Consider the following 19,824-nt stretch of genomic DNA (forward strand, 5'->3'; position numbering starts at 1 on the left):
ATCATTTGTAGGATAACATTGGTTTGTCCTTCCTCCCTTGCCACAAGGAGTTTAGGTTTAAGTGCTCTGGAGACACTCCCATTCCTTTGTTTATCTGTAAACTCTTCTCTGCACCCTCCTTCCCAACCAGTTAATCACCTTTTCCCTAATCAGATTCTGTTATCTTTTAAGATCAGATCCTTCTAAAGACTCTGAACTTGTATTGCAAATTAATGTCTTTTGCATAGTTTACCTTAAAGCAATGTCCTTTCTGTATGGACACAGGAAAAGTTAATATTATGCTCTTGTAACTTGGGAGTTGATTGACTCCAATAATATTTACTCCCAGGCATCTACTTTCTCAACTCAGTTGCAATTAGTTCCTAGCACCCCAAAAGCAGGGTCCTGACGAGGGATGGATTGGATCCAGGGTAAGCTGTGAGCTACCCTGGCATCCAAATGGGCCAGGCCAAAGTGCCACAATACTCAACTATAAATTGAGGGCATGGTCATAGACAAATGCTGTCATGATCCAAAAGTAAGGATGAGACTAGGACCCTGCTGGGGTTAGGTACCTGAGGACTGTGGTCTGGAATGTATAGTGAGATGTCCTCAGGAAGAACCAAACTTTAAGGTTGTATCTCTTACTGTGCTCATACAGAATGACATTGCTAGAAATATTAGAAGTAGATTTACTATGTAAGTGGATTATTAGCTGAGGAAGGGAAAAAGCGACACACCCTTGTTTGGATCCCACCCTTGAGCAGATCTCCTAATAATCTTCTTAGATTTTATCCTTGAGGAGTGGTTTTACCTCTTTTTGTTGATATGTTAATGTTCCGACCCACCTTTATGTTACCACCCTATGTGATTGCTATATAAACTAAGATTGTAGGAGCAGTAAGGGGGAAGACATAGAAGGAAGCACGGGGAACACACAGAAGCAGGAAAAACACACAGAAGCACGAGAGAAGACACAGAAGTAGGGGGAACACACAGAAGCGCGTGAGAGAGAAGCAGAATGAGAACGGCAGAGATTGGAATAAACTGCAACTGATACCGACCAGCCTGGCACTCGTTCCTTCCTTCACCTGCCCACCTCCATCAGTCTCCCCGGTGGGGGAAGCGGCGTGAGACTACCAAACACAGTTGGTGGGAGAGATAGAGCCCCGCTATTGGCCTCTTTTGTGAACACACAATCATTGTTGTATTATGTTTGTGGAAGAAAATGACAAAAAGGTCTTTTTGTAAATAAATCTGCAGAGAAAAATGTGGAACACACACATGAAAAATATTGGGATTCATGTAATCCTCCTCCCTAGGCTTATTGCCGAGGTCAGTCTGTACTTTAGTTAAGTGACTAAAGAGTTATATGATCTGAAGAGAAACCAGAGTATATAATGTGGTCTATAATTTAAGATGAGTTTGAGGCATTTTTATATATTACTTCATACAACTAAAGAATTTGTTTGCATATTTTTTTATTATATTTTTCCTTACTACTTTTACCCAAGAGTAACACAGACTCTTTATTCTTACAGAATGGACAAGAAGGCCCAATTTATCAAAATACTAGATTAGTGGTTTGATTTTCATAAAATTTTTTTTAATCTAACATATATCTTCCTCATTATATGATTTTTTTTCTCAAAGATTAGGTTCTACTTTCTTTTTTAAATTAAGAATCTGGCATAAAGAAGTCCACCCTCCAGAATTATACAAAGTGGAATATCTTTGTCCTAAACACTAGACATTTTAGGTGAATAGTTATAAGCGTCTTGAGTAGTTGAAGAACAGTGAGATTACACCATGTTTTATTGTCAGACCACACGAGAGGTGAACCAAGTACTTATTAAATATATTCTGAGCTAAATGGTATTTTGGGGGTGGTTTGTATAGGTTGGTTGAGGTTGGCAGAGAGCCACAGAAACTAGAGACTGTTGAGAATAAGAAGACAGGCAAGAGACGGTCATGGAGAGCTATGGGTTTGCTTTCCTAAAGACATGAGGTCCTGGAAACCTATTGAAATTATGCCGGAAAGATTTATTTTTCCTAAAACTAGTCAGGTTATAGACTCTATTATGGTCAGTTTTGTGTGTGTGTGTGTGTGTGTGTGTGTGTGTGTGTTTAACAATCCAGAGAGTTTCATTGGTTAGAATTTACTCGGTAGGAGAAAAAAAAAAAAGAATTGGAAGAGCCTGAGAGAAGTGCAGTAGGTTAGGCGCTTGCATTGCGTGTGGCAGATCAAGATTCAATCCTTGGCAACATACATCGTCTCCTGAACACCACCAGGAGTGACCCTAAGCTTAGAGCCAGGAGTGAACCCTGGGCTCATCCAGCTCTAGCCAAAAGCACAAAATCAGGAACAAAAGGAATTTATTATGTAGTAAAACTATTATTTTTACTACTATGTAGTAAAACTATTATCTATTATTACGGGGTGAGACAATTAGATGGTTATAGAAATATCATTCATTGAATTCCTTGGTAATATTAAGAATAATTTATAAAATATCTCTATAAGTACTGGTCAAGCACTTGTAGATTGTAGGTTACATCCCTGGTGTCCCTCCCACACCCAGCAAAGTCCCATGTTCACAATATATATTGAGATTTATGGCTGAAATGATATAACTGTTTCCTAGGATTTATTTCAAGTATGTGGAAGGGAAATGAAACTTAGTAAAATGTTGCTAATGTCCCACCCTTTGCCTTCCCTTTGCTGTTACAAGTGCACATCCCACACACTTGGCTGTGATGCTGAACCCGTGGTTGCAGAACACACCCTTGGTTGTGGTACTCCTTAGGGATTGCTCACTTAAGCTGTGTTGCTCAGACACTTGATGGTAATGCACTGGAGGTGAAACTCTTGCGGCGCCAAGATCCCAGATAACAATGTTGGTAGGATTGTGCTAGGCATGCGTTGTGGTGGAGCTGAAAGCCTCACACCTGCAAGGCTGGCATTCTACCATGGAACCATTCCTGGGACTCTAAGTGTTGAAAAATTTTGACGCTAGGTGAGGGATCTCTTCTTCTGATATATCTTTGGATGTATAAATTTCTGCAATAAGGGTGCTTTTGTTTAGCTTTTAAAAAATAAAGGGGGGGAAAGTACAGGTAGAAATAAGTTGAGCATGAAATTTGCTTCAATATAGTGGCTGGGGAGATGGCTTAGCAAGCTGAAGCACATGTTTTGCACCTGGGAACCCTGGGTTTGAGCCCCAGTACTACCTGGTCTCCTGAACACTGCTGGGTATAGTCCCCGAGCACTATTAGTTGTGTCCCCGAGCTCCTAAAACAGATTTCCCACAATATAACAGTTTTCTCTGTAACTAGTGTTGGCTTTCCACATGTTAGTGGTTGTCATAGTTTAGAACTCTGAGCTTTTCCATGTAAGCCAATAGCAAGTCCAGGTTTTAGCAATTGGAGCATTTTCCCCTAACATAGTTCATGATCGTAGCATACATGCTTCGGGTAGGGAGTGAAATGATTGCCTCGCTTTGCTTTGATGATGCTACCTTACGAAAACTGAAATGGAGAGGTAGAGGCTACTTCTCAGCGTTACTTCTTGCACTCATGTAACATGAGGAAGATCCTTCTCTTCCCATCTCAGGCCCTTCATAGCCTGGGTGATCTTTTGAGGGTCCCACCACAAAAGGAAGAAATTGGAGATCGACCACTTCATCACTTTATTGTCTCACAAGAGCCCCTTACTTTGGGAGCGGCAGGAGGGAGTATAGCTTCTTCCTAAGGTTCAGTTTGTGGCCAACTCCCCAAGTCCAGGAATTGCCCCACAGCTAGTTCCATTCAGCAAAAATAAATTGTAAACTTGTTGACATTTTGTCCTCTTTACAATTCATTGTTTACTTTTCCCTGACTGAGAATTTTGATGCAATTATCACTGAGCTTTCTGACAAAAGGGAAATGGCTGAGGAATGTTGATGAGTTACCCACTTCATTAATCAGAACAAGCATCTCTAGTGACAGGGTTAGAATTACAATGAAGATTAGATAGCAAATTGCTTTCCACCTAACGCCAATCATCCCAGTGACAGCAGTGTGATTACACTTCAGGGAAGAGCTTTTCTTGCCAACAAAATGAGGGCAACTGCAGTACAGGTAATAAATTTAGCAGGGCGACCTGTCATTTCTTCTCTTGAGTGGAATCCTTAATGACCAAATGATGCGCTGAGGAATATTTTGAGGGAGAAAAGCGTTTCACTTACAAACTTTCTCAATTTCACTTTAGTATTTTATATGTTGCCGGGGTGGGTGGGGACTCCCCAGCTCTACTGGGGCTTGGATCGCCACTTTTGGTGCAGCTCAGCCTGGCAGTATGAGCCTGACAATACAATGTTCAGGACACCAGGGACCATACTCCGTGTTGATGAGGCACCATGGAGCACTGGCTATCAAACTTAAGGCCTCTGCTTGCAAAGAATACCCTTTGAGCCGTTGTCTCAGCTCTGTAATATTTTGTTCTAAAAAATTTTATTTTTATAGTAGGCATTTTACTATTTGTATATTATATATAATGTTAATATTATTAATATTATCTTTATATAATATCTTGTTATTATAAATAGAAATATCTGGGTGTGACCACCTAGCTACTGGAAAATGGGAAATCTGGGCGGAGAAGGCCCAGTCCCGATCCGAGCAGGCTTGGAGATCTCAGCCCTGGGTCCCACACACCTGGCTTCCTCTGCCACTTCCTTCATGTGTGAGGCTCATCCAAATGTGCGGAGAGGGATCTTGAGCATGGCTGTGGCTGGGTTCCGGAGGTCTTCGACTGTGGGAGCTCTGCTCAGGGTGGAGAGGGAAACTCAACCCACCCCCTCCAAGGGCTCCAAGACAACCAAACGCCAGGGCAAGAGACTCTGCTCAGATCGGGACTGGGCCTCTTCTGCCCAGATCCTCCATTTTCCAGTAGCTAGGCGGTCACACCCAGAAACTGTCCCCAGCTCCATGTAATTCCATCAGCGGCCAACATCCAGAGACTGTAAAACCAAGCTCCAGGAAGAGTGTGGCGACCTCTTATAGCCTAGTTCTCCCTCTCAGAGAACATGGCAAGCTACCAAGAGTTTCCTGCCCACATGGGAGAGCTTCGCAAACTCCCTATGGCGTATTCATAAGCCAAAATCAGTAACAATGATAGGTCTCATTCCCCTGACACTGAAAGAGCCTCCAATGCGGCACCGTTTGGAAGGATGAGTTAAGTTGGAAGAATGAAGCTTCTAAAATCTCAGGGCTAGGACGAATGGAGATGTTACAGAGACTGCTTGAGAAATTCTACAATTAACGGGATGATGATGATGATGATGATGATGATGATGATGATGATGATGATGATGATGATGATGATGACCACAAAAAAATATTTGGGAAGAGTTCTCCCCACAATGATTTTTGGTTTTGTATTGCATTTTGTCTTTATCAAGCCATAATTATTACTCCAACTATGATAAAGAAATGGGGGAGTTGTTAAAAGAATGGAAGACCAGGTGTGAAAATCTATGATTAAACAGCACAGTGAACAAATATATGAACTGGGGTAAGAAATGGAGAGAAGTTAAACTAGTTTGCTGGCAAATTGAAACGTTAAGTTCTGTCTTAGAATGTATTTCAAACATATTGTGATTTTAAATTATGGTTAATGTTCATAGAGCAAAGGGTTAGGGCACTGTTGGAATTTCAGAATATAAAACCAAAGAAGAAAAGTGGCTGTGGGGGAAGCAAACACCCAGCTGAGGAGAGATTATTTCTCTAAAGAATACTGCATGGGGACTTAATGGATGTATGCCACTTCTCACCCTCCCAAATTAAGGTGGAGGTTTTTGAAAAGCAAGAGTTTTAGAGAAATGTAAGGAGAGAGAGAGAGAGAGAGAGAGAGAGAGAGAGAGAGAGAGAGAGAGGGAGGGAGAAGGAGAGAGAGAGAGAACGCACACATTGCAGGCAACAGAATGCATCTTAAGACAGAATTTTAGATCTCCCAAAGAAGATGAACCATGAGTATTTTCTTTTCCTAAGTATTTTCCTCCAAGCATATTTCAGGCCACCTGCTTGCCTAAATAATGTTTGCTATGAATCAGGAATAAGTGGCCATATATTATTATTTTTTTAGCTTATATTTTGATTTTTTATTTGGAACCACACTGAGTGGTGCTCAGGAATTAACTTCTGGTGGGTCCCTGGAAAACCATATTCGATGGGGGGCTGGAACCTGGGTGAGCCTATTGCACTAGCTCTCTAGCCTTTTAATTTAAATTTTAATAAGAGTGCTCCTTTGAGTAGATGGGAGAAAACTAACATTAGACAAATTTTAAGAAGTCAGTTGTGTGTCTGTCATTGTGCTGTTATTAAGTTCTATCTACTAAAAATGAATTATACACCTTAAAAATTCAAATCTAAATGTATTTTTAAATAAATTAATTGACTAACATTTATTAACCATATAAGTGTGTTTCTTTAAAATTCAGATATTGGGGCTGGAGCAATATCACAGTGGGTAGGGCATTTGCCTTGCACATGGCCTACCCGGGTTTGATTCCTCCATCCCTCTCGGAGAGCCTGGCAAGCTACCTAGAGTATCTCGCCCACACGGCAGAGCCTGGCAAGCTACCCGTGGTGTATTCGATATGCCAAAAACAGTAACAAGTCTCACAGTGGCACAATGGAGACATTACTGGTGCCCGCTGGAGCAAATTGATGAACAACGGGATGACAGTGCTACAGTGCAGTGCTATCTAAATGGTAATATAACTGAATCCCTATGTAGAAAGTATTTCTGATCAAATAGGCTATTTCTGAGGAGACTAGCGTATGCTCCCTTAAGTTACTGGTCTTTAAATGTATATATCCTCTTTCCATGTAACTCTCAAAAAGGAGAGATTGTATCTTAGACAACTTTGTTCAGAGTCCCCAAATTCAAGCACAGGGGTTTACCAAGCTTAGCAGTGTTGAGAGAGAGAGAGAGAGAAAATTATTTTTGTGGAGAAAAAGCAGTAAATATAACCAACTCTGATAAGGATACCCCACCCTTGCAGCTGGTTGTAAGGCATCCTTAGTATTTACCACAAAGTCTGAGGTTGCTTTCTGTTTCTGGGTTGCCCCCACTGGTGTATTGTCAGGTTGACCACCCAATTCATAGCCCCTTCCCTAGAGGTTTACTGCCCAGCACAGCAGATCCCTGTCCATCCATAAGTGTGAAAAGGTTGGAAACTACTAGCCTCATGGAAAGGAGCAAATATGTGATCAAACCAGAAAATATGTGATCATAACCAGCAAATATGTGATCAACGCAGTGTGCTGAGAGTTCTGAAGAAAGCAGTGGGTGGTGGGCAGTTCTTCCATGAGGGAGAGCAGTTGGTAAAGGAGGGTTTCCAGAGAGAGGGGCTCCTGACACGGAAAAAGGAAAGTGAGTGTGATCAGACAGGAGCTTGTGAAATAGCATGGTTGGCATAAGGCCAAGCACTGAGAGTAATTTGATAGAGTGGACACATCAGATTTGCTAAGAAGAATAGAAGCCCCATTGTGTGTGTGGAGGGGGAGGGGAGCGTTGTTTTGTTCCGTTTGACCACACGCTGAGGGCTTAATCCTAGCTCTGTGTTCAGGGATCACTCTGGGAGATACCCAGGATACAACCAGTGTTGACCACAGGTGAAGCAAATGCCTTATCTCCTTTACTATCTCTCCACCTGATAGAAACTATTTGGCAAAAACTATAATTCAGTTTTTTGTTGTTGTCGTTGTTTTTAAATTTTGTTAACTTGCTTGTTTGGGGGCTCCATCTGGTGGTGCCCAGGGCTTATTTATGGCTCCGCACTCGGGGAGCAGTCCTGGTGGGCTCAGAGGACTATGTGGGGTGCCATGGATTGAACCTGGTCGGCCAGGGCCAAGGCAAGCATCCTACCCGCAGTACTCTCTCTCTCTCTGGCCCCATCTTGGGTCTTTTGTTTGTCTAAATATATTTAAACTTTATTGTTTCTCAGGCACACCTGGCAGTACTCAGGGATTACTTCTGACTCTGTGATCAGGAATTACGCCTGGCAGTGCTCAGGGAACCATATGGGATTCCAGGGATTGAACCCGGGTCATCTGTGTGCAAGATAAATGCCCTACCTGCTGTACTCTCACTCCAGCCCCCCCCCATTTGTTTTTTTTTATATACTGGTACCATGAGTAAAATACTTCTCAGGAGGCAGCCTTGGGCTCAGTAGGCCCTGTCTGATTGTACAGAGTGGCAGAATTTTAGCATCCGGATCATCTGGATACTGCCCTGCTCAGGGAAGCCCTCCTATGGTTGATGAATTCCAACTGATGCGATTGTATTTTGGCATCTTGTTCCCCAGGGCCCCATAGTCATTTGTGTAGGAAATCAGCAGTTCTAATGAAATGCTTAATATTTTAAACTTTAATAAGCGGGACGGGCAGGGAAGAACCTGGGGAAACCCCTGAAATCAGGTGTTGAATGGAAGAACTAGCTCCACCTCCCAAAGGCCTGGTGGCTTACAGTGGGAACTGTTTAGGCAGCAAGGCTGGGAGGAGAGTACCTCAGGTACACAATTCGGACTCTTGTCATTATGAGAGCAAAGCAGGCGGGCTTTGTCTGTTCCTTTTCGGTCAAGGGCATAGTCCTAGAGTCAATAGAAAGATGTGAGGGCAAGTGTGAGGTGAGGACTCTTCAACGAGTGTCAGAGATGGCTGCTGATCATGGCGCTTTCCAAATGTTCCCATTGCAGTGTCAAAAAAGGTATTTTTCTGCCTGGCACAAGCTGATTCTTGATCATAGGATTCAGCTGGGGAAAGCCGGGACCCTGTCTGACTGGAAGCTTCAACTGAAGGTCCTGCGGGCCTGGAGAGACTATACACGGTCCCAGAAGCTGAAGCGGGAGACTCAGGCCATGGAAAATGAACTCAGAGAAGAAAACAGGTACTATTACTTGTTCCTCCCCCTACTGAAAAAGAAGTTTCAAGTAAATGAAATGTTCTTTGGATGTATCTCTCTGGGACTTCTTTCCTCTGAAAGAATTTGAAGTCTAAAATACTGCTTACTGGTATAATCTTACCCACTTACAAGCTTTGGTAATCTGTATAAGTTACATCTCAGCCTGAAAAATTACACAGAATTCTCAAGCCTCAAATTAAGACTTCGGTCTGGGGTGCTCAGGACTTATTCCTGACTCTGTGCTCAAGGATTACTCCTGGTGGTGCTCAGGAGTTTGTAAGCAGTGCAGGGTGTTAAACCAGTATCGGTCGTGTACAAGGCCAACACCTTCCCCCCAAGTTCTCTTTCTCCAACACCAACACAAAATTATTTTCTTGCAATACACTATTTTTAGTGTGTTTGGGTTTACACCTAGGGAATGTCCAAGTGCTATTCTGGACTCTGCTTAGAGGTCACTCTGACAGGGCTCAAGGGACCGTCTGCCATACCAGGGATTGAACCAGGGTTGGCCACATGCAAAGCAAGCGCTTTGCCTCCTATATTGTCTCTCCAGCCCTGCACATGCTTTTTGTTTGAAAGGAAAAATGGTGGCTTTACCCCACAGACCCTCTTGGAATGCGGAAGACGCAGTTTGGTTTATAAGCCAGTAGTTCTCCTTGATAGAAATTGTGGTCTGCACATGGAATTGGAAACATAGGGAACATCCATCTGGGAAGAGAGAGCTGCCAAGAGTAATTCCTCACACTTCTAACTCCTGCTCTACACCTGTTGTAGTGGTTTTGAACACCCCTATATATGTTTATGAATGACACAACTTATCTTCACCAAAAACATTCTTGCTCCATCTTAAATACATTTCTTTTTGTTTCCAAGTTCCATTTGCGTTCTTCAAGAAAAATTATATATGTAGAAGGAACAATCTGTGGATTTGGTGGTTGGAGATGGGGCTGGGGAGTGTAGAGTCTCGGCATCCCTTGATTTTCATTCAGAGGGAAAACTTGAGTTGTGTATGAAGCATTGTTAGGTAGAAGGATGTGTCCCCTGCCCTCTTTGGAGTTGGGCAACCCTGTGATAATAACAGATCCTTTGGGGGAATTCTTAGGAGAATGGCACATCATCCTTTGTCCTCAAAGAACTCAGTTTTGTGGGGAAAACAAGATCTAGAAATAGCACAGGTGTTGGATAGCGTTGCACATTGTGTCATGCATCTGCTGACAACTTAGCTGAGGGAACTGTTGCGGTGGCTGAGGATGCTCCAACAGAGTGCCGGGAAAGCTGTGCTAAGAAGAGGAGTCTTGAGAAACAAAGATCTTGAGCTGCAGTGTGTGTAGTGAGTGATGTTCCTAGGTGGAGTTGGGAAGAGAAGTGATGGCATACATGAAGTACCCCATAGCTGTACCCCACAGTTCCTAGAACTGTTCCTCAAACTACCCACAGTCCTGGCATCATGATGCATGTGATGGTCACAGCCTTGAATTCCAGGACAAGGAGTTAAGGAATTTTTTTTAAGGCGAATTCTCAAGGTATTTAAGTAGTACAGTGAGTACTGTACTTCCCTACAGCATATGCTGGGGAAATCTCCAGTGGAAATAAAGGAGGTCAAATTTGAGCATGCTCAAATTTCTTGCTAAATTCTAAGGACCTGGTAACTAAGATAAGGAAGTAGATGATAGCATACTGAAAAGAGGACAGCCAGCAGAATTTGTTAGCTAAGAAAGGAAACTAGGAGCTGGAGAGATAGTACAGCAGGTAAGGTGCTGAACACCACCAGAAGTGATATTTGAGCACAGAGTAAGCTCCAAGAGCCACTAGTTACAACCCAAAAGCCAAAAAAAGTTTGGAGTGCCTTGCATGTGCCTGACCCGGGTTCGATCCCCCACACCCCCTCTGGGGTAAGCCCTGAGCACCATCAAGTGCAACCCAAATCCTTCCCCACTCCTATCCTCCCACAGGGGGGGAAAATGCAGGAAAACTAGAGATGTTGTAAAGGGGAAGCAACATGAAGGCTGGCCTAAAAAGGGGGAAATTGCTGTTAAAAGATGAATGTGAGATATACATGCCTAAAGAAACTTAAACAAAAACCTGAATAGCTTGAGATTTCCTTCCAGTTAAACTATTTAAAAGTAAGTACACACTGGGGGCCGGAACAATACTACTGCTTGCCTTGTCTGAGGCCAGCCTGGATTCAGTCCCAGCAGCCTCTCTGCTCCAGCAGTGAGCATCCCAGGCACATTTGGGTACCAGAAGGGGTGGAGGGATTGAACCCTAGACAAACACATTGTCTGATATGTTATCCTTTCCATTTTTTTAAGGGTTTTTTTTTAAATTTATTTGGTTTTGGGGGGGTACATTCAGTTGTGTTCAGTGTATATTCCTGACTCTGTGCTCAGGGATCACTCCTGGAGAAGCTTACGGAACTGTATGTGTCGCCAGGGATTGAACCCAGGTCGGCTGCATGCAGTGTCAGCACCCTACTTACTGTACTGTCTCTTTGGCACCACAAGTGGATATTTTTTAATGTGCAGAATGAATACTACATTTTTTGGATTTCCAGAGTTAGAAAATTTTTAAAGTGTATTTTTACTAGAAAACTTTAGATTCAAGGAAGGGACATCTCAAGAGTCCTCTTCAGTGTAACCCTCATTTAACAGATTATAAAATGAAGGCCTTAAAAATTTTTTTTTGGATTATTTTGAGGGGTCACACCCAGCAATGCTAAGGGCTTACTCCTGACTATGCTCGGGTATCACTTCTGTGGAATTTGGGGACCATTTGTGATGCTGGGGACCAAATTTGGATCAACTGCATGTAAGGCAAGCGTCCTACTTACTGTACCATCTCTCCAGCCATGAGGTCTTATAATTAAGAGTAAATCACTCTCAAGGTCATGAAATTAAGAATAGCCATTCCAGGACAAGAATTTGGTCTTTTTTGATTCTGAGAAGGGGACTAAAAGTGTGTTTAGAATTCTAGTACTTTGCTGTCTACAGAGAGAGATCAGCAGTTATGCCCAAATACTAAAAATAATTGCAGCAGAAGCACCATAAGATACTTGGGGGAAGGGGAGTGGCGTGCAGAGAGATAATACTGTAGGTATGGCAGTTGCCTTGCACACACTGGCCAGAATTCAATACCTGCACCCCGTATGGTCCTTTGAGCACCACCAGAAGTGATATTTGAGCACAGAGTAAGCCCCAAGCACCACCAGTTATAACCCAAAAGCCAAAAAGAATAAAAAGTTTGGAGTGCCATGTGAAATGGTCTGGTAAAAGCCTCATAAAAAGATGCCTAGCTTATATCCCCATTTTAAAGGGCTGGCAGGCGAGATCCTCCTGCTAAGGTAATCAGCTTGGGCCAAGAAGCCCTGGAGGCCCCACCATTTCTTATACCCCACAGTTCCTAGAACTGTTCCTCAGACTGCCAATCAGTTTGGCCCAGCAGGCCATACATTCTGTGCCTTTGCCACCCAGATCCCTACAGCTGGCCACACAACTCCCTTCACAGGGCAAGCGTCAGTTATTTTATTATCTTTATATGACTGGCTTGAACACTTCATAGTTGACTCAAATTATTATATGTATTTCTTATCTTTTTAAATAATTGGTTTAGAATATTTTATATTTCTCACTCCCCCAACTTTGGTACATGTCTCCTGCTTGCCCTATCGCAATACTAACTAATCTCTACATAAAGCCGAAGTTTTCCTCCTGAAGCAGCTCAGAAATATGCTCTAAGGGCCCGGGTGATAGTACAGCAGGTAGCAGCACATTTGCCATGCATGCAGCTGACCCAGGTTCAATCCCGGCACCACAGATGGTCCCCTGAGTCTTGCCAGGAGTGATTCCTGAGCACAGAGCCAGGAGTAAGCCCTAAGCACAGCAAGGTGTGGCTCAAAAAATAAAACTAAAAAAGAAATACGCTATAAAGTGTCCCCTAAGAATGCTAGACAGGTCTCTCTCTTTGGAAGCCGCCACCATATCTGTCTGCCCAGTGTGCTCTCTTGCAGTAAACTGACTTTGCTCTGTCTAAACTGTCTAGTTCCACGCCAGAGCAATAGTTGGGTGCTAACCTTACACATGGCCAACCTAGGTTCGATTCCTGGTCTCCCATATGGTCTCTGAGTCCCACCAGGAGTGATACCTGAGTGCAGAGCCAGGAGCCAGGAATAAGTCCTTGAGCATTGCTGGGTGTTGCCCCCACGCCCCCCCAAAAAAATCTTTTAAAAATACTTAATGAACTCTCTTGCTTCTGGTAAATTCTTTTGCAACCCAACAGCTAAGACCTAGGGGGATCTGGGTCCCAGTGCCTTCTCCTAACCCTTCACCCTAGACATGGCTCTCCTGCATTACAACACCCCATCCTCACCTCTGAGGGCTTTTTAAAACTCAGGGTCAGTGAGATAGTACAATGGGTAACAGGCTGCTGACCCAGGTTCAATATGTGGCATGCCACACGCCCCACCTTTTAAGTACCACCTGAAGTGATCCCAAAGTGCAGAACCAGGCGTAACACCTGGACACTGCTGGGTGTAACCCCAAACCCACCCACCCACCAAATAGGGACTTGTGTGACTCATCGTTTGTTTGAGGAAAACTGGTAAAGCAGCATCTAGGAAGCTTGTGTATAGAGTCTAGTGTGAGCCCTCAGAGTTGTAGAGATGTGGGGGCTGAACCGACGCGTCAGCCTCCGTTCCCAGCACTCCTGATTCCCCATACTTGCGGGCAATCATATTGAAGGCCTGTGCTGATGGGCTTCTCACCACACTCCCTGGAAACTGCATGGCATGGAAAGCCAGCAAAGCCACTGAAACATGTCGGAGATGGAGGAGGACCAGAGCTGCGGTGCCTGGCTCACTTAAGACCAAAATTCTGTTAGCTTCCACTCCCTGGCAGATTCCGGAATGGTATTCTGGAATGCATTAGCCTGATCAGTTCTCCTCCTGCTGAACCTGCTCATCTCAAATGTATCTATTCAAATTTATCTTCTGCATTTTATTTTAGCACTTAATCAATGTTGGTTATTTATCATTTCTCATTGCCTTTAAAAGTTCAAAACACTTTCTAGATATATGGTAACCTTGTCCTAAGATAGTAATGGAAATTCATTTTGTATTTTTGAGTTCTTTCTTTTTATTATTATTAGATCTTTCAAAAATAATTCCTGTAGGAACCAGAAAGATAGTATGGTGGGCAGGGCGCTGGCCTTGAATGTGGCTTACTCAAGTTCTATTTCGGGCACCCCATGTGGTCCTCCAAGCCCCACAAGGAGGGATCCTGGAGTACAGGAGTAAGCTCTGACCATGATAGGGTGTGCCCCCCACAAAAAAATAAAACTAAAAAGAATTCCTGTAGAGAATGTAGAGATAGTACAGCAGGTAAGATGCTTGCCTTACATGTGACCAACCAGGTTCAATTCTCAGGCCACATATGGTTTCCTAAGCTGCACCAGGAATGATCCCTGAGTACAGAGCCCAATATGGGGAAAAAAAAATATTCCAGTAGGGCAGTCAGTATAAACATTAGGGGAGTTGTGAGGAACTGAATCTAGAGGTTTCTTTAGAAGTTTCTTTTAAAAAATCTAGTCTAAAAGTAGGTAAAGGAATATTCATGATAACTTTTCAGTACCTGCATTACAAACCATAATTCCCAAAAGAAAAGAGACAGACAGACAGACAGAAGAAAAGTGCCTGCCATAGAGACAGGCTAAGGGTGGTGGGGTGGGAAGAGGGAAACACTGGACTTTGGTGGGAAATGTACACTGGTGAAAGGACGGATCTTGGAACACTGTATGACCAAAACCCAATCATGAACAACTTTTAACTATGTATATCACACACAGTGATTTATCTTTTAAAGTTTTTTTAAAACATGAAAAAATTTTAAACCCTATCTTCCTTAGATCTCTGAGCATGATTGAATGTCTCCCCTTGTGTATTTCTGTTCTAAAAACAAGTTATTTATATACCTTTTCTCTTTGCTTCCTTTTTCCAGAAATTCTCAGAAATGTTTATTATCAATCATTGTGACATGATAGAACAGCTTTTTTCTTTTTTAATGCTTTCTTTGTTTTAGGTAAGGATAGTGTAGTTTCATGACTAAATGTGTCATTATAGTCACTGTTTCTTTTTCTGAAGTAATGTCTTGAAGCTCCAGTGCCTTCTATAAGAAAAGTTTTTCACTGCAGAATTTTATAAAACAATTTAATTTATCCCAAATCAAACAGTAAGATAGAGCCTTTTTTATTTACACATCATTTGTATTGTCAGCTAAGAAGCTATAAAGTTTTTTAGGTTTTTTTTACATAATTTTTCTCATTTTTAAATTTTATTATTTTATTGAGGTGACATTGGTTTATAAGACCATTAATGTTTACACGGTAGGGGTACAATGTTATTGTGCCTCCGCCATTGTGCCAGTATGTCTCTGTCATGGACCACTGGACCCTTTCAGCCCAGAGACCCTTGGTAACCCATTTCTGTGGTCAGACTGTAAGGGTTTGTTTTCACTGGACATTGTCTCTCCCTTGATTTGTGTATTTATATACCGCACATATGGTTATGTCATCCCGTATTTGTCTTTCTCCTTCTGACTTTTTTCACTTTGCATAATCCCCTCCAGTTTCATTTATGTTGTAGCAAAAGGCAAGATTTCATCTTTCTTTATTATAATGGAATAGTATTCCATTGTGTACATATACCCCACCTTTTTTCCCACCCATCTGAACGATTTTTTCCCTTGAATTCCTTTTTTTTTAAGGCACTGTGATTTATAAAGCTATTCATAGTTGAGTTTCCCAAGCATACAGTGTTCCAACACCAATCCCACCCTGAGTCAGCTTCCCTCCACCAGTGTCCCCAGTCTCCCTTCCACCCCCACTCTGTCTCCTTGGCAGGAATATTTAAATTTTTTCAATTATTATTATTTGGTCTGGGGGCACACTTGGAAGTGCTCCAGACTACTCCTGGCTCTGAACTTGGGGACTTCTGCGTTCAGGGGACCGTATGTGGAGCCAGAAACTGAGCTCAGGTCAGCAAGACAAGCGCTCTGCCCTCTGTACTACAGTTGTACAGTTGCTCCAGCCTGACAAGCTCTTTTTAACGTTTGTTATAATTGGGATCTTGTGCTTTCCATTTTGTTGATTATGTGGTTCAGATATGTGAAGAGGTGGGAGCTATAATACGGTGAAGTAAGGCGTTTGCCTGGCATGTGGCTGACCTGGTTTCCATCCCCAGAATCCCACATGGTCCCTCGTGCCACGAGGTGTGATCCCTGAGTATAGAACCAGGAGCAAGCCTTGGGCATTGCTGGCTGTGGCCCTAAAAACAAACAAAACAGGGGCTGGAGAAGGTAGGGCATTTGCCTTGCATGCAGCCGACCCCAGTTCAATTCCCAACATCCCATATGGTCCTCTGAGCACTGCCAGGGGTAATTCCTGAGTGCATGAGCCAGGAGTAACCCCTGTGCATCGTCATCGGTGTGACCCAAAAAGCAAACAAACGAATCACACAAATCACAAATCACACACGAATCACGAAATCCCGTTGATCATTGAGTTGCTCGAGCGATCTCAATAACCTCTACATTCGTCCTATCTCTGAGATTTTAGAAGCCTCTCTCTTCTCGGCCTTCCCAACGATGCCGCATTGGAGGCTCTCTCAGGGTCAGGGGAATGAGATCCAGATGGTTACTGGCTTTGGCATATAAATATACCATGGGAAGCTTTCGAGGCTGTCCCACGTGGGCAGGAAGCTCTCAGTAGCTTGCTAGTTTCTCCCAGAAGGAAAAGTAGGTTATAAGATACGCGTGGCCACTTTGCGGCTGCGCACTTCTGGGAGCTTGCTTTTAAGTCTCTGGATGTTGGCTGTTGATGGGATTACACACACCTGGGTTCCTCTACCGGTACCTTCATGCGTGAGGCTTGTCCGAACGTGTGAAGAGGGGCCTTGAGCATGGCTGTGGCTAGGTTCCTGAGGTCTTTGGCCACTGGAAGCTCTGCTTGGGGCGGGGAGGGAAGCTGGAGCCCATTCCCTTGAGGGTCCTGGGGAAGACAGCCAGGCTGTGGGCAAGAGACTCTGCAAACAAACAAACAAACAAAACAGATATCTAGATATACCAATGGGTGTGTTTTGTTGCTTAGAAAACAACAAGTGGCCACTGAGTATAACAGGAAACAAGTTCTTCAGCACCACTTCACAGAATGGCAGCACTGGCTTCGAGCAGAGACCCTCAAGAGAGAACTGACTGTGACAAAGGAGGAAACCAGAAAGAAAATGAATGCGCTGCTGGAGGCAGCGTCTCTAGGGAAACTCTGCACAGGTGGGTCATCAGCCGTCGGTCCCCACCAGGAGGCAGCAGCTGTGGGAAATCCACCAGAAAGCAGTGGAGAGGTAAATTGTTTTCCTTTTGCTGGTTTTCTTTCGCTGGTATTAAGTTATTGCATTGGAGCCTTCCACTTGTACAGCCAGTGACAGACTGCCTTGTCTACGTGATTTAAATAATGGAAGCTGTGACAGTGCACACTGGGCCAGTACAGGCATTGTTTATTTTCTTGAAAATATTAGTATATTTGAAGCTTAGTCGGAACACCACATAGAGAGGGAACTCACAGCATCTGAGTAAAAGAAATGCAAACCCTTCTTTACAACTGACTCCTGAACTTCTCTAATTGTCAGATATTTTGTCTCTAACTGAACTTGTGTTTTGTATAGGAGGGATATTTAAGTTTTTCTTTTTCCAATGAGGAAAAAAATATATGCATTAATCCAAGCAACTGGTAGGAAAACATGATTGAGGAAAAGAAACCAGTTTCTTCTTACCACATGATTGGTAAGAACCACCAATAGTAAATTGAAGTATATCTACTTAATCTTTTCTCTAATATTCAAACATATGCAAATTTTTCTTTCTAATATTTGATTCAGTGTTTATTTATTTGGGGCCTCTTGATTGGTGCTCAGGAGGCCCAGGGGCCCCTACAAACAATTTTGGACAAACCAGCCTGGTTCAGGATTCCCGTGCCACTCGGGCCTTCAGGGCAGTACCCAGCCGTGCCCCAGAGCCCATGTGGCACCAGGGATTGAACCGGAGTCAGCAGCATACCAAGCATGCACCTCTGTACAATTTCTCTGGCCTCTATTTAACTTTTCAATTTTCTTCACTTAAGTCATTGTGGATATGGATTTTCCATAACAGAGGAAAGGGAGAGCCATGATCCCGCTGTCCTCCTTGAGTCGAGGGCCACTCCCAGCAATACTCAGCCAACCTGACTAGATTGGCTCAATGTTGGGGCCCAAGGATACAGAGATGATGAGGCCTCGAAGTGCAGGGGACCACCAGGGCTACCCACCCCTGTCCACAGAGCCAGGCCTGGAGTGCTAAGAGGCCATGTGGTCCCTAGCATGCAGTTTACGCTCAGTTCCAACCCTTGGCTGCTGAACTCTCTCCCCAGGCCCATGACTTTTTTCTAAATAATGCAAATATTTAACAATAATAATTCTAAATCATCTGTTTTTCTAAAAATGCATTTTGCATATATAATATGAAAATTATCTGTGACAATATAACATAAGAAATGTCTATGTCACAAGTCCTACTTTTGCAAGCTGTCATACTAAATCAGAATATTTTTTTCAGTTCCACAAATGAATCTAGTAAATATATACTGATTAAGAACTACCTTTTGATGCCATCATTTTGGAATGGCTGCAATCTTGAACTGTAAGTCTATCATGAACTGTAAGCTAGAATGTTTACCTCCTTCTATGTTGCTGGACATTCGTTTCTCATTTGCCATGATTATAAGCAAAGTTTCATGAAACATAGCCATAATGCTTTACTTAGGATAAATTCCTGAAAATAGAATGCAATCTTTTGTTTTGTTTTTTTAAATTTTATTTTAATGTAGAAAAAAAGCCACAACTATTGATACAATTCTAGAATAAAATTCATTAGATAACAAAGTTGCAGTATTAAAATCAATGTATCTAGAAAATCAATTAGTGTAAACATTGGTATGTTTGATCGCAAGGTATGTCTATGAATATATTAAGCTGCTTGTTGCTCTAGGAGGTATCACGTGGCCATATATGGCCAGAGACTTCAGGATCTGTGGTCTGGGCCAAACTGGGCATGGCAGCGGCTGTGGAAGGTGGGCGAGGCTGCTGGGGCTTCCAAGAAGTATTGGTTAGCCACCCAAATCCAAAAAAGTCACCAGAGTTCTCAGCCGGGTCACCAGTCACCTGAAATTATTCACAGATTGGTGCCTCTGAAGAGAATAGAATGCACTGATTTAAGACTTGCATTGTCCTTTTCAAAAAGTTGTACCAAAGATGTGCCTGTTTTTCATCTTATTATTATTTCAACATTTTGATTCATTTGATTACTAATGAAGGTAAACATTGTCTATACTAGCCATTTAAAACATAGTTTTTTTTTCTTTTAAGTATAAGCTACCGAGAATGTCCTGCCCGCATGGCAGAGCTTGGCAAGCTATCCGTGATGTATTTGATATGCCAAAAACACTAACAAGGGGCTGGAGCGATAGCACAGCGGGTAGGGCATTTGCCTTGCACACGGCTGACCCGGGTTCGAATCCCAGCATCCCATATGGTCCCCTGAGCACCGCCAGGAGTAATTCCTGAGTGTAGAATCAGGAGTAACCCCTGTGCATCACCGGGTGTGACCCAAAAAGCAAAAAAAAAAAAAACAAAAAACAAAAAACAAAACCACTAACAAGTCTCACAATGGAGAAGTTACTGGTGCCCACTTGAGCAAATCGATGAACAATGGCACAACAGTGCTACAGTGTATACTAAGCACATGCTTTGTGCGAAAGAGGTCTGGGTTCAATCCCTACTATCACATGGTCCCCTGAGCATCCCTGAGTGTGGTCCCTAAATA

General features: G+C 43.0%; 1 protein-coding gene across 3 annotated transcripts in view; it reads left to right on the plus strand.

The window, feature by feature from the left end:
- The window catches only part of CCDC191 (coiled-coil domain containing 191), a 93,039-nt gene that overhangs the window by 32,602 nt on the left and 40,613 nt on the right, over positions 1-19,824 (plus strand). For all 3 annotated transcript variants that reach the window (XM_004606786.2, XM_055129150.1, XM_055129149.1), the window contains 2 exons: positions 8,721-8,911; positions 17,063-17,312. In XM_004606786.2, the coding sequence (XP_004606843.2) occupies positions 8,721-8,911; positions 17,063-17,312 (441 nt within the window). The remainder of the gene's footprint in view (positions 1-8,720; positions 8,912-17,062; positions 17,313-19,824) is intronic.

The sequence above is a fragment of the Sorex araneus genome, chromosome 2 (genome assembly GCF_027595985.1).
Source record: "Sorex araneus isolate mSorAra2 chromosome 2, mSorAra2.pri, whole genome shotgun sequence".
NCBI classification, from domain to species: domain Eukaryota; kingdom Metazoa; phylum Chordata; class Mammalia; order Eulipotyphla; family Soricidae; genus Sorex; species Sorex araneus.